The 17456-nt window shown below is 47.3% G+C and overlaps 1 protein-coding gene across 1 annotated transcript; it reads right to left on the reverse strand.

Moving 5' to 3' along the window:
- On the reverse strand, positions 1-9067 carry Nrip2 (nuclear receptor interacting protein 2). The gene is made up of 6 exons (XM_075982659.1): positions 8455-9067; positions 4319-4468; positions 2772-2854; positions 1522-1634; positions 1263-1315; positions 1-1008 (listed from the first exon to the last, which is right to left on the reverse strand). Exons 1-6 carry the CDS (start codon positions 8641-8643, stop codon positions 916-918), a joined length of 681 nt encoding a protein of 226 aa, XP_075838774.1. The 5' UTR covers positions 8644-9067; the 3' UTR covers positions 1-915.
- Positions 9068-17456: the final 8389 nt, after the last annotated feature.

Consider the following 17456-nt stretch of genomic DNA (forward strand, 5'->3'; position numbering starts at 1 on the left):
TTAGAGAAACAGTATTTATTTCAAATGCAGAAGCAGGCTAAGGGCCTGCCCTGGGCCAGGTCTGCCACTACAGGAGCAACAGGAGGCAGACTGGGGAAGGAGCATAGGTCTCGAAGCAATGTGATGAGAAAGTCAGGATTGAGACCAGGTACCTTGGCACTTATGCTAAGCCAGCCTGCTCTTGAAAGTGAAGAAAGTGAGGCTGTGTCCCGGCTCCTCTTTGGTCTCCCCTAGGCTTAGTATTTAGTCCCTATGTAAGAGACCCAGCTCCCTAGTTTGGGTTAGATATATCATTGTCTCTATTCCCCTAACCATGGTTTGAGAGTCAGCCCAGGCAGAAAGACACTCAGACATCTGCAACCCAGAAAGGGTAATGACTAAAAGCCCCCAGCTCAGGGACTGTACCTTCCTAGACAGACAGCCCCACTTGCTTAGCACTCCCACCCAGTGGTAAACAGGTGGGGGCAGGATCAGAGGGCCAGCTGCCAGGGGCGCCAGGAATCTGGTTGTGATTGATAAGCCATAGAGGTAAGAGATTAGGGGTAAGGATAGTGGAGGAGTGCTTGGGGTGGGCTTCAGGCAGGTGGAGGCAGCAGGTAACTTTGACCCCCACAGCCAGGAGAAAAGTTTAGAGCCCACTTGCTGTAGGTTCTTTTCTGTAACTAACTTGACTGTGCTCTCCAGAAGGGATAAGAGAGTGGGGAAGCCACAGATACTCTGAGTAGGAACTCCTGGGACAGCAATGAAGAAGGCAGCTATGGAGAAGCAGAGACGGGGTGGCAACTGCAAGGTCAGGGTGGTGACAAAGAGAGACTAATGCAGTGGTCTCAAGATGCCCTGCTCAGGTAATGTCCCACTCCACACCACTCTTCCCCTAAGGCACAGTGTCGCCCTAGGGACTGGCTGAGACAGTGGTCACTGGCCAGGCTCTTGGTACAGAGGCAGGAAGGGCAGCTCCGAGAAGGGGGCTTTCAGCCGAAGCACTCCACGGTCCAGGTCAATGCAGCACTGCCATGGGGACCCCGAATGTGTTGTCACCTCCCTGCCAGCTCACACATGCTCCCCTTCCTTCTGCCTCCCCTTGCTTCTATGCCCTGCCCCTTCAGGAAGGGAACCCATTCTCTTGATTTTCCTTTTGGGGCTAATTAAGCAAGTTCCAAGTTTTACACCTCTTTGTCTTTCTCACCAGCCTGCTCTGGGCTTCCGCCCTGAGCCTTCTACCTCTTCTAGCATTTTGGGGTCACCAAGCATGGGTGTCTTACCTTGAGGGAAAGTAGAGTCTGCAGTCCCAGGCAAAATTCAGGGCTGTCCACATCTGCAGGAACCATTGGAAAATTAGGTTGCATTCATGACCACTGATGACCTCCCCTGAGCACTCATCCCTTTCCTTCCCAGTCCACCCCCAGCATTGAGAACAGCAGGGTGGGTAATAATCTGAGCATCTTGGGATTGTGTGCTGACAAGGGCTGCAAACCTCTACCTCTGTCCTGCTCAGAAGAGGTGAGAGGCTGGAGGGCTTACCTACTACCTTGGCTGAGCATGCCACAGTCCCCTGTCCCAGCTCTAGCTCCAACTCTTCCACCTGACTTGGTGGCCCAGGTGCCAGGTCCCCACCTGGGGCTTTTGGGACCTTCCTATGGTTAGAAAGCAAGGGTTATAGCCACCACAGTCCCCAATCCCAGCCCCCCACAGTTAAAAAGCCAATTCTGATCATGTTCTCTCTCAGTCCCTGAGCCAGGGGAGATATAACCCCTTCCTGCTAGGGCTGCCTGACCAACCCCCCCCCCCCCCCCGCCACACACACACACTTTTAAAACATAATATGTACTAAGATAGAGTTTGTATGTCATCAAGTTCACACTTGGTTGTAGGTTCTGTTTGGCTTGGTGGGGGAAGGCTGTTTTTTTAAACAGTCTTGTAGAGGTTGGGCTGACTCAGACAGCTTATGTAACCAAGGCTGGCCTTGGGTTCCTAGCTCTCCATCACCCCCAGATGTTACAGGCTTGAGCCACCCATGTGGGATTTCCCTCTGTATGCTGTGATTACCATTAATGAATGTAGAAAACTGCTTTGGATCTATAGCAGGGCACAACTTAGCTAGACAAAGGGGTGGGGGGAAAACTAAACTGAATGCTGGGAGGAAAAAGGCCGAGTCAGAGAGAAGCTTTGTAGCCCCACTGAAGACAGACACCAGAACTTTAGCTGGTAAGCTACAGCCACATGGCGATACACAGATTACTAGAAATGGGTTAAATTAAGGGTTAGCCAATAAGAAGCTAGAGCTAATGGGCCAAGCAGTGTTTTAACTAATATAGTTTCTGTGTGACTATTTCGGGGCTGAGCAGCCAAAAACCAACAAGCAGCCCCTTACAAAAAGCCACCAGGCCCAGCAAAATTCACTCCATAAAAGTGCAATTCAGAGCTAGGCATAATGGCACACACCTTTAATCCCAGCACTTGGGAGGTAAGACATAGTAAGTAAGACCTTGTCTCAAAAATAATAATAATAAGTGCAATTCAATGCTATTCAGTAGTCTGTCAGTGCAACCATCTTCACTAGAGCCTTTGAAGATATTGCATCACCCCAAAAGAAACCCTATCCTGAGCCCAAGTGTGGCCTGTAGTCTCAGCACAAACCCACACGCAAGAGGCTGAGGCAGAAGGTTGTTGAATTTGAGGCCGGTCTGGGCTATATAGTGAGACCCTGTATCACAAAACAAAAAGTGGGGGAAAGATTGCGGCCGCCGTCTGCTGGTTTAGACCACTCTTACCCCAGGCGCCTGAGGCATCCAGCAGATATCTGGTTGTGCTGCATCCCTGTGTCCACAGCCACTCGAAGCATCTGGTCCTGGCACTAGAAATCAGAGTGACGGATTGGTGAGTCCCCCAGGAGGGATTAGGTTTGAACCCTCGACTTTCTGGGTCCTTTGATCCTTCCCTTTTAAAGATGGGTGGAAGGAATGAACAAGTTTCCAAAAGGGAAACTCTCCCGAAAGGGAATCAAAGGAACTGGATTCCACACGGTGAGATCACTGAGTTGAGAAAGATCTGGGCCAGAATGGAAATCTTATTTGTTTAGAGGAATCCATGGGAGGTTGAGGGACCTTCTCCTAGTCAAAGGGCTGCAGGTCAGGAAGAGGCTAAGAAGACAAAGTTCTGCACACTCTCAGATTTGGGTCACCAAGAATGGAAAGGAGAAGACAAGCTCACTGCCTTGGGATCCTGACAGGCATCAGGGTGAACACGTGGATATATACGCATGAGGCAATAGTTTTCTTGTTCCAAACATTTATTGAGCATCTACTACGTAAGATGTATGGCTAGTAGATACTTTAGTGAGTGCCGTCCTCAGCAGTGTCAAAGAGATAAAATATGGCTCCACATTGTAAGGTCTATAAAAGGATCATGAATTGAGTGCCCCAGAGCTTGGGGAGGACAGGGAGCTGATTCCTGTTGGTCAGAGAAAAGCTTTCTATGAGGAGGCAGCTTCTGAGTTGGGCCTTAAAAAATAAGAATGTGGACAAGGGATGGTTGGAGATTAGGAAGTAAGATTTCTGGGCAGAGAGACAGTGGACACTTATTAGAATGTTCCACTAGCAGGAGCTTTGGGGCTGCAGAGATGGTTCAGTAGTTAGGAGTATGTGCCACTCTTTCAGAGGACCTGAGTTCAATCCCTAGATTGGGCAGCTCACAACTCCCTGCAACTCCAGCTCCAGAGATCCACCAGCCTCTCTGGCCACTGCGCACACACACACACACACACACATGACATCACAAACACATAAATTTTAAAAAGTTTTTTTTGCACTTTGGAACATGAGCCTTTTGTTTTTTGGGGTTTTTTTTTTTGGTTTTTTTTATTTTATTTTATTTTATTTTTTTTTTTTTTTTTTTTTTTGGTTTTTCAAGACAGGGTTTCTCTGTGGTTTTGGAGCCTGTCCTGGAACTAGCTCTTGTAGACCAGGCTGGTCTCGAACTCACAGAGATCCGCCTACCTCTGCCTCCCGAGTGCTGGGATTAAAGGCGTGCGCCACCACCGCCCGGCTTTTTATTTTTTTTTAACATGAGCCTTTTGTACTCGTGCACACATTTCCAAAGTGTATGATACAGTAAAGGAGACTCGCATATGTAAATAAACTTCGATAAAAGCATGGGAGCATAGTACTGCTGATGGATGGCCTTATTCAGCGAAGACAGGCCAGACAGGGAAGCAGATGCAGGGACAGAGAAGGAGAAAAATGACTTTGCTCCTTTTGGCTGCTGAGGTAGAGAGAGCAGGCGCAGCAAGCAAGGGAAAGGACCCCAGGAAGCCTCTTACCTTGCAGTTGACAAGAAGAGCTGGCCTCTGTGTCTCACTGGTCCTGCCGCTGTCGTGGCTGGGGATCTGTGCCTGCACCAGGGGAGACTCCCCCTGAAGCCGCCTCTGGTTTCCCTCCACCAGGCGTCTTTGAAGCACACTGTGTGGCTGCTGGCTCCATCACAAAATAGTGAAAGCAGATCTAAGCCCAGGATCCAGGCTGCGTGCTTCCCCACCTCTATGCCTTGCAAACCACAAGATGCTTGCTCTACCCCAGACCTGAGGAGCAGTAAGAGAGTTGCTGAGGGATGGCTCAGTAGGGAAGAGCACTGGCTGCTTTTCTAAAGGACCTGGGTTTGATTTCTAGCACCTACACAGAGGCTCATAACTAATTCCAATATGGTGCAAGTCTTGTATTGACAGAACAGGTCATCCCAGCACTTGGGATATGATGGAAAGAAAATCAGAAGTTCAAGGTCATCCTATGTGGAAAGTCTGAGGCCAGCAGGGCTCAAATGACTCAAATGTAATTTTTTTTTTAAGATATAAGCAGAGTGTTCAGGGAAGAATAATAAACCATCATTCTTGACCTCTCATCTCCAGCCATCCTCATCCATCCTATCACTGCCTGTATTCTGCCAGCTCAGCTTCCTTTCTTTGAAGGGATATCTGATGTATCCAGACTCCCACAATCTTCTTGGGCCACTGGAACCTCTGTCCACTCACAAAAAAAAAAAAAAAAAAAAACCAAAAACCTGCTTCCAAGACTTGTCTTTCTACACTAACTTAGCTAAAGCCCTGCTGCTCACAGTCCTGAAGTCAACATATATAGAATTTTAAGATGCACACACACATACATACATACATACATATAGGGGGAGGGAGGGAGATGGATAGAATTAGATGATAGATAGATAGATAGATAGATAGATAGATAGATAGATAGATAGATGCAGATGTAGCTATAGATAGATATAATCTTTTTTTTTTTTTTTGGTTTGGTTTTTCGAGACAGGGTTTCTCTGTGATTTTGGAGCCTGTCCTGGAACTAGCTCTTGTAGACCAGGCTGGTCTCGAACTCACAGAGATCCGCCTGCCTCTGCCTCCCAAGTGCTGGGATTAAAGGTGTGCGCCACCACCGCCCAGCTTAGATAGATATAATCTTATGTGCACGAGTGTTTAGCCTATATGAATGAATGTGTATCATACGCATGCCTGTGCCCATGAAATCCAAAAGAGGGCATCAGATATGCTGGATCTGGAGTTACAGATTATTGTGAACTGCTATGTGTGTGCTAGAAATAAAACCCATGTCCTCTGGAAAAGTGCTCTTGACTTCTGAGCCACTTCTTAGCCCTAACCAACAGCTTTAATGACATTTTAAAGCCTATCTATATGCAGAGCCTCAGACCTCCTGAATCAAGAATTTTGTTCTTGTTTTGTTTTTGGCGTGAGGGTTTAAACCCAGGAACTTGCTCCTTCAGGGCAAATGCTCTGCCACTTAGCTGTTCTCCTAAGCCCCTGAGTCTTTTTTTTAATATTTATTTATTTATTATGTATATAATATTCTGTCTGTATGTATGCCTGCTGGCCAGAAGAGGGCACCAGACCTCATTACAGATGGCTGTGAGCCACTATGTGGCTGCTCAGAATTGAACTCAGGACCTTTGGAAGAGCAGGCAATGCTCTTAACCTCTGAGCCATCTTTCCAGCTCCCCGAGTCTTTGTTTTGTTTGTTTTATGATGAGATCTTACCTGTAGCCCTGGCTGCTTTGGAACTAGCTCTATAGACTAAGCTGGCCTTGAACTCACAGAGCTCCACCTGCCTCAGCCTCTGCCTCCCAAGATCTAAGATTAATGATGTAAGCCATCAAACCCACACCCTGTTTTCCAGCTCTAGTGACAACACTCCTCTTGCCTGGCTAGCCTGTTTCACCCCAGGCTCCGCTCCTGCTCACCTCTCTGCAGAAACCCCTCCTCCCAGTTCTCATGGGTCAGGCTGAGTGCATGGCTCTGTACACTTTATTGAGGATTTCGGCCTTGCTTCTCATTCTGACTCCATCTGCAGGACTGGCCTCTGGATTATCCTGTCCTCCCTCTTCTCAGAGTTCATTTGGTCATGATTCCCACAGATGTTATTTTTGGATTTCACTCCCACCACAGCCTGGAAAGGCCTTCAAGTTAGATCTATCTTGCTCATCTTTCTGTCCCAGGACCTAGTTCAGCATATAAATACCTCCTTGGCTTGGGGATTTGGGGTGGCTCATTCATAGAAAACGTGTCTAGCATGCTTAAGAAACCATACCCAGTACTACAAATAAAGGAAAAGGAAAAAGACACAAAATAAAATGGTTGGTTTTAGTCTGGTGTGGTAGCACACCGCTACAGTCACAGCACTCAGGAGACAGAGGCAGGGGGATCACCACAAAGATGCGGTCAGCTACTTAGTTCATGTCAGCCTGGTCTCTATAGTGAAACCTAGCTCAAAAATAAAATACAATTCTGTTTTTTATAAACTCAAAAAAAAATGTTGTAAGCCAGCCTGGGATACATAGCACAATCAGGCTAGCAGGGCTACATAGTGAGACTGAAAAAAATTTTAAAAAGTTTCCTGGAGAATGGCTGTAGTCTTCCAGGCTCCACACACTCCTCCACCTGACCCTGGGGGCCTGGGATTGTTTTTCTACCCTTGGCCCCATGAGACCCTGGCAGCGAGTTGCTAGCTCTGAGAACGTGCAGCCAGCTCAGAGCCCGAGCAGTTCCCATGCCCTTCTCTCTGCTGCGACTCCATGCTCCTCAGGGTTGGAAAGGGTGTGCCAGAGCTATCCAAGCAGGGAGACAGGGCTCCCAGACTGTTGCTTCCTCATTCCTGAAGTCACAGGAGCTACCTACTATGGATCTGCGCAGGTGCTAAGGCAAAAGGGAAAGGTGAGGAGCCCTGACATCAAAGGCTCGGCAGCTACTCTGAGGTGCCAGTGTCCACAGGGCAACTTCTGGACAAGACATTGGTAGGGATATACAGAGAAGCCTGAGGCCCAAACCCCTGGATGCCAAAGAACCTGCTTTCTTCCCCTCCCTGTTTCTTAGCTGTCTCCTGTGTTCTTTGGGGGTGCTGGGATGAGAAAACCCAGGTGAGGAGCAGAACAGAAAGGTAAAGTCAGGCCAAGCAAAGCAACAGAGCGCTGAGTTTGTCCCCAGGGAGAAGTGGCTCCCACAGAATGGAATTCTGTATTCTCTGGGCCCTCCACAATTCATGCCAACTCAAACGCTAAATGTAATCAAAGCTAGAGGAGTCCCGATGTCATTTCCCACGGGTTTCTATTAGCCAGGCACTGTCCCCGTGCTAAGGATGTAGCAGCCCAAGTGACTCCTTACCAGACTGATGCTCACAACCTTACCCCTTTATAATAGATGAGGGAACCAAGGCACTGACTCATAACTTTCTGATTTACAGTCAGAATTTGGTCCCGAACAAGGTGGCTCCAAAGCCCGTGTTCTTAACCGTTATATCTCTGGTGACAAAGACTGCATGCAGCTGATCCTAAGCCCCTCAAGTCTTCCCGGTAACCCCAGAGCCCATTCCCTCTGGGGTCAGAAGTGCTGCAATGGTTCGGAAGGAAAAGACAGGAGGACACAGACATTGAGACTGATGGTCCAGGTCAGAGCATGTGAACCCTGATTGCCCAGAAGACCCTCAATATTATGATGCTAGGAAAGAGGAGGAAAGGGGGTGGGGCAGGTCTGAGGAATGAGGCAAAATCATAGGCAGCTTTAAAGGAATCTAAAAGCAGAGAGTCATAACCCTCAGCTGACGAAACCTCCGTGCCTTGCTGTCCTCATATGCCCATTCCACAGGATTCCCAGGTCCTCTAGGCATCTACTGAACAACGTAACTCTCCATTGTCCCCAGGAGGAGCCTTGGGACTCTAAGGGGGGGGGGGGGGAGAGTAAAAGCTGAGTTATAAGCCCAGGGACCCTCAGTGCCATCAGGCCAAGAAACATTCCCAATGGAGGAGCTGGGGAGGGTTGGAGGGACTGCAAGTTGTTGGAACCATCTCTCTCATCTGAACAGGAGAGGACTGAGACGCTACCCTGTCTGTCACCTCCCCACGCCCCAGACAGGATATGGAGAATAGAGAAAGGGCCAGGGGACTCACCAGGTCCTTGGAGGTGCCGAGCCTCTTGAGGCTGTCCAGGGGCAGCAAGTCAGCCGAGTCCTTGTGCAAGAACTGGGTGGCCTGTTTGAGCCGGCGCTGCTGGCTCAGGTGGGCTCGGTCCCGAAGCGAGGCTTCCTGGCCTCTCCTGGAGTCTCCCTCATCTCTCCTGGCCTCCTGCCCAGTGCTCATGGTCCTCTAGGATAAGCAGACAAGGGTGTCTGGAGTCCCTCTCTCCCTTCTCTTTGCTCCCAGCTCTCCCGGCAGCTTCTGCTTTCCTCTGTCTCCTCTGACAGGAGGGTCTCAGCGGGAAGAGAAGAAATAAATAAATAAATAATAGGCAGGAGCAGCCGCGCGTCAGACACCGATTTCCAGAGATTGCTGTAGAGGGAGCGGAGCGAGGTTCCGGCTGGAAAAACCCAGCCCTGGAGGAGAGGGAGGGCCGGCAGGGCCTGCAGCTGGTAGGCTGCAAACCATCCAGCTCTGGGGTCCTGTTCAGAGTGGGCGGTGGATGGTGAGCGCGTGTGTTGTAAACTGTCAGGAGACTGTGCCAAGTCATCGGCGAGGGAGTGAGTGCCACTGTGTGGGGGCGCGTGTTTGGTAAGCACGGGGAGGCAGGCAAGCGTGTCCCTGTCCCTTTTGTATTTGTGGACTGGGCTCCGCTGACCCCTTCCAGGTTTCTGGACAGTCAGCCACCCAGCTCTTTCTTCCTCCTGCTGTCCTCTGCTGCCGGGGATGGAGGTGATGGCCAGAGAGGGACGGTAAGGAAGTGTCTTCCTCCTCTTTCTTGCTTGGCCTCTCCTTGCCAGGTGGCCCCAACATCTCTCTCAAATGGCAAGGAGACAAGGAATGCTCTAGTGACACAAATCTCTGAGATCTTTCTTGTTAGAAGCTGAAATTCGAGTCACACAATGAAGAAGAATGCTGGAGAATGTTCTGGACCTAATATGTCCCCTCCACTGGGTTAGTCTGTGTCTTTGCCAGTGACTCGCCTTGGTCTCCTCCCTGCCATGTTGTGCGATGTTATAGTGACAGAATCCAATCCAGGCCTGGTGTACAGACCTAGAGTCCGAGCCACTTGGGAGAGTGAGACAGGAGGATCACAGCTTCGAGGCCTGCCTGGACTACAGAGCGAGTTCTACCTTTCAGTCTAGTGATATCTCAAAAATAAAAAGAAAGGCTTGGAGAGACGGCTCAGGGCTTGAGAGTGCTCCCCGCCCTGATTTCCGGTGGCTCACAGACATCTGTGACCCCAGCTTGTACTCATACACGGCACACACAAATAAATAGGAATAAAAATGAAATCAAATTAACTTAAATAAAAATAATAATAAAAAGGTGTTGGAGTGGGACTAGAGAGCTAGCTCATTGGTTAAGAGCACGAACCATGCATATTGCTCTTGCAGTGTGGTTCCCAGCAGCCCAGTCAGATGGCTCAAAACTCCCTGCAACTCCAGTTCCAGGAGATGACTCCCTCTTCTGGACTCCAGGGCACCTGTACCCGCACGTACATTTCCACACATAAAGACAAATGCACATTTGCGTGTAAGTGAAAAGAGGGCTAGCAATGGTAGAATGTTTTCAGGCCCTGTTCGATCTGTACTGTAAAACAACAACACAAAAGCTGTTACAAAACCCGCAAATACCCAGGGGGCTGAGACAGAGGATTGCTCAAGCCCAGATGTCAGGGTCAGCTTGGGCAATGAGCTTACCAACAAACAATAGAAAATCATTTCTAGTGCTGGAGAGATGGCTTAGCAGCTAACAGCACAGCTGCTCTTGTAGAGGACCAGGCTCAATTGCCAGCACCCACATGGCAGCCCACGAGTGCCTGTAACTCCAGTCTCAGGGATCCGACACTCTCCTCTGGCTTCCTCGGGCACCAGGAATGCACGGGTCTCACAGATATACATGCAGACCAAACATCCATATTCATAAAATAAGCTAATACAATTTTAACAGTCACTTCTAAGGAGGAATTAATCTCCAGTGAAAAACAGAAAGACATTTTCAGCTGCCCTCTGTAGGATTCTTGTCTCTCTGGTTCCTGGGAATTGAACTCAGGACCTCTGGAAGAGCAGCTATTGCTTTTAACCTCTGAGTCATCTCTCCAGTCCCACATCCTGCTACTTTGCTTTCCTCCTTCTCCTCCCTTTCCTCTTCCTCATCCTCCTCCTCTTTCTTCTTCTTCTGATTTATTTTACATGTATATTTGCCTGCCTACATGCATGCATGTGTATCATGTGTGTGCCTGGTGCCTCAGAAGTCAGAAGAGAGCTTTGGATCCCCTGGATCAGATGGTTGTGAACCATTACGTGGGTCCTGGGAATTGAACCCCGGTCTACCGCAAGGCAACAAGTGCTCTTAACCAGTGGAGCCAACTCTCTGGCCCCTTCTGTAGCACTCTAAAGGGATGGGGATGAAGGGGGAGTTTCCCTCCCAAGACACTTGAGAGATATGTTATGTCTCTCACTTGTTTCATTTTACGGTTCATGAAAATATCAAAGGCAAGGGATATAAATTCAGAAGTCTTGAGAGAAAAATGGAGGGGCCAGGTTCTCCTCTGAATGCTGTTCCCTCACACTTAGGAGCTAGTATCCACAGAGTATCTACAGTGTTCAAGTCATGAAGCTAGCCAGGCAACAAGTAACTAAATGTATAATGTCCGGTAGGTTGCTCTAAGTAAGAGGAAAATAAAGGGCTTAAAAAATTAAGCATATAGTTCCAGGACAGGCTCCAAAACCACAGAGAAACCCTGTCTCGAAAAACCAAAATAATAAATAAATAAATAAATAAATAAATAAATAAATAATAGGTATGAATAACCAGGCACAGGAGGCAGATCTCTGTGAGTTCGAGGCCAGCCTGATATACAGAGCTAGTTTCAGGACAGCTAGGGCTATACAGAGAAATCCTGTCTCAAAAAATGAAAACCAAAACAAACACACAGAGAGAGAATAGTCATAGAGGTGGGGGCTTCTAATTTCAGTTTACTCTTCCCTCTGACTCTGACAGACCTGAAGGACACCACCCATCCTGTGTCACCGAGAACAGAACTCTTAGAAGCCTTCTAAGCTTACTATAGAGCAGTTGGCTTTGTGTTTGGGGTGATGGTGATGGCCAAGCAAGACACCAAAAGGTAAAGTTTTCTTGGCTTTCCAACCTCAGAGCTCTCAGGTTGAAGGACTTCCATAAAGTTTTGTGTCTTTGGCTAGCACCAGATTTGGTGTAAGTAATTATTACAGACTATGTATGCAGATGTGAGCATTCGTTACTTTCTTCCTCCTTGTCCTATGATATCTGACAGAGCTGCTTACAAATGGGAGGATTTGTTTTGCTTAAGGTTGAGAAGATGGGCCATCCTGCCCTGGAGAGCACTGTTACAGGAGTGGGAGGCAGGTGGTCACATTGCTTCTACAGTCAGGGAGCAGAGAGAAAATGGCTGCTGCTTGGCAGGCTCCTTCCTCTCTCTGTGTGTTCCAGGGCTCTTCCTTCCTCAGTTAGCCCTCTCTGGAAACACCCTCACAGACCCTCTTAGCCATTGCTTCATTGCTGTGAAGATATGCTATGGCTACAACAACTATTTTAAGAGAAAACATTTAATTGTGGGCTTGTATAAGTGCCAGAGCTTTAGTCAGTTAGAGTTGTGGGGAGCATGGCAGCATGCAGGCAGGCGGTGGAGCCGTAGCTGAGAGCTACATTCTAATTTGCAGGCAGAAAGAGACTGGCCCTAGCATGGGCTTTTGAAACCTCAAAGCCTACCTGCAGTGACACACTTCCTCCAAAAAGACCACACCTCCTAATCCTTCTAATCCTTTCAAATAGTGCCACTCCCTGGGGACTAAATATTCAAATATCTGAGCCTGTGTGCACCATTTCTATTAAAACCAGTACACACCAGAGGCTGGAGAGATGGTGCAGTGGCTAAGAATACTGGTTGTTCTTCCAGAGGACCTGAGTTCAATTCCCAGCACCCATGTAGCAGCTCACAACTGTCTTTAAATCCAGTTCCAGAGGGCCTAACACCTAAGGCAAAATACCAATGTGCATAAAATAAAAATAAATAAGTTTCATTTAAAGTATAAAAAAAAAACCAGTACACACATGGCCCGGAGTCTGTCTGTCTGTCTGTCTGTCTCTCTCTCTCTCTCTCTCTCTGTGTGTGTGTGTGTGTGTGTGTGTGTGTGTGTGTGTGTGTAATGAAACCACTGTAGGCTATTGGTGATTCTAGACTTGTACTCTGCCTTATGGCTATTGGATATTTAAAATCCAGCTCACCTGAAGTGAGGTCTGCTTTAATACCCACCTTGCATTGGAAAAACAATATAGAAAGCACTGTGAGATATCAGTTATTTCCCTGTCAATTACATAGCTGGATATGAATAATATTTTGGGTCTGTTTAATTCAACAAAATAACATAAATCTGTTCCATTTTGCTTTTTTCACATGGCACCTTTATTTTATCTATTTATTTATGTATTTGGGCTGGTTGAAGGTCTGACCATGTCCCCATGTAGCCCTGGATAGCCTAGCACTTATTTTCTATACCATACTCACCTTGAACTTGTGCTGATCCTCCTGTCTCTGCCTCCTGCATTTGCAGATTATGGACATGCACCAGCATGCCCTGCCAGCCTATTTTGTTGTTGTTGTTGTTGTCAAAGACAGAGCCCAGGGTCCCACAAACAGTGAGTATGTGCTTTATCTCTGAGGTGTATCCGTGATGCAAGCTGCTAAAAAGTTTGAGCCTACACGTGAGACTTCATTGTAATTCTATTGAGCAACCGCTGGTTTCAACAGGTGACGCGGCTTGCTCCTCTGACCTGTGTAATCTGATTCAGTGCCTCTGACGGCTATCAGAACGTTCTTTTTTTTTTAATATTTATTTATTTACTTATTATGTATACAATATTCTGTGTGTGTGTGTGCCTGCAGGCCAGAAGAGGGCACCACACCTCATTACAGATGGTTGTGAGCCACCATGTGGTTGCCGGGAATTGAACTCAGGACCTTTGGAAGAGCAGGCAATGCTCTTAACCACTGAGCCATCTCTCCAGCCCCCCAGAACGTTCTTTATGTCTAATCTAAATCCCTACAGATGTGTGTGTGTGTGTACGCGCGCGCGCATGCACGTATGCGCATATATATGTGTGGTATGTGTATATGTGTACATGGGTGTGCTGTGTGTGTGGTGTGTGTGTATATGTGCATGGGTGTGTGTATATGTACACGTGTGTGTGTGGTGTATATGTATGCATGGGTGTGTGTGTGGTGTGTGTGTGTGTGTTTATATAATAAGACAGTATCTCATGAACCCTGGATGACCTTGAACTAACTCTGACTCTAACTCTCTGCCGCTGTATTCTAAGTCCCTGCCCTCTTGTTCAAACCACGGAGTTTTTTTGTTTTGTTTTGTTTTTTGGTGGGGTTGGGGGTTCGAGTCGTTAGGTTTTTCTGTGTAGCTCTGGTTGTCCTAGAACTCACTCTTTAGACCAGGCTGGCCTCAAATTCACAGATTCCCCTGCCTCTGCCTCTCAAGTGCAGGAATTAAAGGCGTGCGCCGCCACCACCACCCAGCCACAGAAGAGATTTAAGGCCCTTTGTGCCTTTAAGTATCTTCACACCCTTTCTGTATTCATTCCTTAAAGCTGAATAGTGCAAATCTTGCCTCTGCTCGGAGGATGAATTGAGCCTGAGGGCTCAGTGAACCACCACCCCACCTACCCACCCTCTGTACTCTGCCACGGAAGGAAATTCCCAGAATATTCTAGGTAGAATGGGTTATTCAGAGCTGGACAGACTGCTCCCTTGAGCCACTGGAAGGTTAAGGGCAGCCAATTCTATTTCAGGCTTTCTCCTGTGGGCCTGTCAGATCTGCTGAAGGCATGAATGATGTGGCTTGCAAAATTCTTCTGCCCAGCAAAGTTCCCAGGAAGCCAGTGCCAATTTTGAAATCTTGGGAAGAAACTGCCCTGCTTCCACACTGTAGGCCCATATTTTTATATGATGTGGCAGCCAGCCTCTAAAGCCATAGTCCCCACCTGAGGTGGTCAGGTATCCCTGCCAGGCAGGCTGTCGCTAACCTAACAAAAGGTCAGGATGTTTTGCTCCTTCCTTTGTAATTCGGAGGATGCCTTATAGAGATGTTGATTCAAACCTACAGACAGCTAACACACACAGCAGACAGGTAGTTGTGGATGTGACTGGAAGCCAGTCACCTGGTTACCTAGGAGACAGAATGCTAATGTATTTCCCCTAAGTTATGGTATTAAGACTGGAGAATAAATGGAGGAATTTCTTCAGGATGTGAACTCAGGATTTTATGAGGGATCTCTGCCAAAGAATCTCCCTCCAGATGAAACCATGTGAGTTGTGTCTTTAATCCTGTCTCCTCCACGCCGGTCCAGACGGAGATAGTTTATGTTGGGGTCTGGAAGAGAAATAATTTATGGTCTGGTCTAGCACCAGACCCCGACATCACATTAGAAGAGAGGTCTTCCAGCCAGGCCAAGTTCACAGTTGGAATTAGTGACTCTGGCCTGATCCTCTACTTGTGAATGCCAAAGCCAAGGTACAAAAAGGATGGTGGTGGCTTGTCTCAGGGTGCAAACAAGCTGAGCAAGGGATGTCAAAGTCAGATGCCTCGGTTAAGATTTTTACAGCAGGTAGACATGCATGAGCCCGAGTTCAGTGCCCAGAACCCACTATGGAAGGAGAGAGGAAAGTTGTCCTCTGACTTCACACACACACACACACACACACACACACACACACACACACACACACACAACCCAAATAAAAAAATATGATTAAAACAAGCAAAAAGTTTCAACTCTTAACCAGGATGGCAGCTATGCTTTTAATCGCAGTAGTGAGGAGCCTGAAGAAGAATCATAGATTGGAGGCCAGCCTGAGCTACATAGGGATGGCATGTCTCAAAGGAAAAAACAAAACAACAAACAAAAAAACCAAAAGGAACTCTGAAGCCAAGGGAAGTGCCTGTAATCCAGGATCTTGGAGGAGGGGGCAGTAGCATCAAGTAGTTCAAGACCACATAGAAAGTTTAAGGCCATCCTGGGCTGCATAGCAAGGCCTTATCTTTTTGTTTTGTTTCGTTTTTTGAGACAGGGTTTCTCTGTAGCTTTGGAGCCTGGCCTGGAACTAGCTCTTGTAGACCAGGCTGGCCTCGAACTCACAGAGCTTCACCTGCCTCTGCCTCCCCAGTGCTGGGATTAAAGGCATGCGCCACCACCGCCCAGCTAGCAAGGACTTATCTTTTTTTTAATATTTATTTATTTATTTATTATGTATACAATATTCTGTCTGTGTGTATGTCTGCAGGCCAGAAGAGGGCACCAGACCTCATTACAGATGGTTGTGAGCCACCATGTGGTTGCTGGGAATTGAACTCAGGACCTTTGGAAGAACAGGCAATCTCTTAACCACTGAGCCATCTCTCCAGCCCAAGGACTTATCTTTTAAAAAAAAATTATTGTGCCAGGCATATTGGCATACAACTTAACTCCCAGAACTCAGACAGTAGAGGCAGGAGGGTCTTTGTGAGCAGGAGGGTCTTTGTGAGCTCGAGGCCAGCCTGGTCTACACAGGAAGTTCCAGTTCATCCAGGTCTACATAAAGAGACCCTATCTTAAACAGTAGTACAAACTGCAGGTCAGTCCTTGACACCATGAATAAAAATAACAAGAATTTCATGTCATTTTACTGGGCAATTCAGAGGAAGGTACTAATCTGAAATACATAATTTGTAGAATTGAGACAAGGTTTAGATGTGAGGTAGAACAGCAAAAAGAAACTCTGTCTCAGTTTACCAATCTCTAAAATGGGGGTGCATCACAGGAATTGAATGGATTGGTTCTGTAGGTCTCTCAGAGGAATATCTGACCACCAAATGTTGAGGGTCACACAAGTTGAGGTACCAAAAGTCCGCAGGGTCACTCTGACTTGTCACTCGTCCTTGCTCTGGATCAGGTATCTGTGTATTAGCTGTCATGTTATATTTTTATGGTTTTGATGGTGGTGGTGGTGGTGTTTTGAGACTGGGTTTTGCTCCATAACCCAGACTGGGCTTCATGATAACTCTCCTGACTCCATCTTCCTAATACTGGGCACTACAGGATAATTCTTTTTTTTGTTTTTCAAGACAGGGTTTCTCTGTGTGGCCCTGGTTGCCCTGGTTAAACTTGCTCTGTAGACCAGGCTGGCCTCGAACTCACAGAGAGCCACCTGCCTCTACCTCTTGAGTGCTGGGATTAAAGGCGTGCACCACCACTGCCCGTCATTAATTCTGACACTTTATTATTGCTTTTCTGTTCCCCGCCCCAGACTTGATCCTAAGGCTTATGAGAGCAAAAACCTTTATTTCTCTGTTCTCTTTTTGCACAAGGTTTTTTTCTTATTATTTAATTTTTATTTTATGAGTATGAGTGTTTTGCCTGCTTGTATGTCTGTGTACCATAGTCCGCCTGGTGTTTATGGAGGCCAAAAGAGAGTGTCAGATCCCCTAGAACTGCAGTGAAAACAGTTGTCAGCTACCATCCTGAGTGCTTAGAAAGTGAACCTGAGTCCTCTGTAAGAATCGTCAGCATTCTTAACTACTGAGCCACCTCTTTAGCCTCTTGTACATTTTTGTTTTGTTATGTCTTGGAAGGTAGGTAGTTTGGTTCAGCACAACGCAGTAGCTGGTGTTGATTCAAACTTCGGGATCCTGACCCCGAGTAGTTTATTTTAGGCATATTTAAGCACAGCACAATTTGGCATCATTTTTTCTGGAAACTAAATCCCTGTGAACAATAAAGCTCAAGACATGACTACATCAAAACTCTTTGTAAAGCACAAGGGACATCTTCTTCCATAAAGATGGGTTCCATGGATTGAGAAAAACAAACTCATTGTAAGGGTCTGGGGAGGAGCCGGTGTGGTCTCAGCCATACAGATAGCACAAAGGTCACAAGGCTATTAACCAACACTCTGGGTGGAAAATGGG

This window comes from Microtus pennsylvanicus, chromosome 8, assembly GCF_037038515.1.
Source record: "Microtus pennsylvanicus isolate mMicPen1 chromosome 8, mMicPen1.hap1, whole genome shotgun sequence".
Lineage (NCBI taxonomy): Eukaryota > Metazoa > Chordata > Mammalia > Rodentia > Cricetidae > Microtus > Microtus pennsylvanicus.

What these genes read in the sequence shown, in the direction of transcription:
- Nrip2 (XM_075982659.1), bottom strand. Translation starts at nt 8,643, where the DNA reads ATGAGCACTGGGCAGGAGGCCAGGAGAGATGAGGGAGACTCCAGGAGA. An exon ending in CTCTTCTTGTCAACTGCAAG is followed by an intron (nt 2,855 to 4,318) that starts GTAAGAGGCTTC and finishes TCTGATTTCTAG; the next exon opens with TGCCAGGACCAGATGCTTCG. An exon ending in GGATGCCTCAGGCGCCTGGG is followed by an intron (nt 1,635 to 2,771) that starts GTAAGAGTGGTC and finishes TTCTAACCATAG; the next exon opens with GAAGGTCCCAAAAGCCCCAG.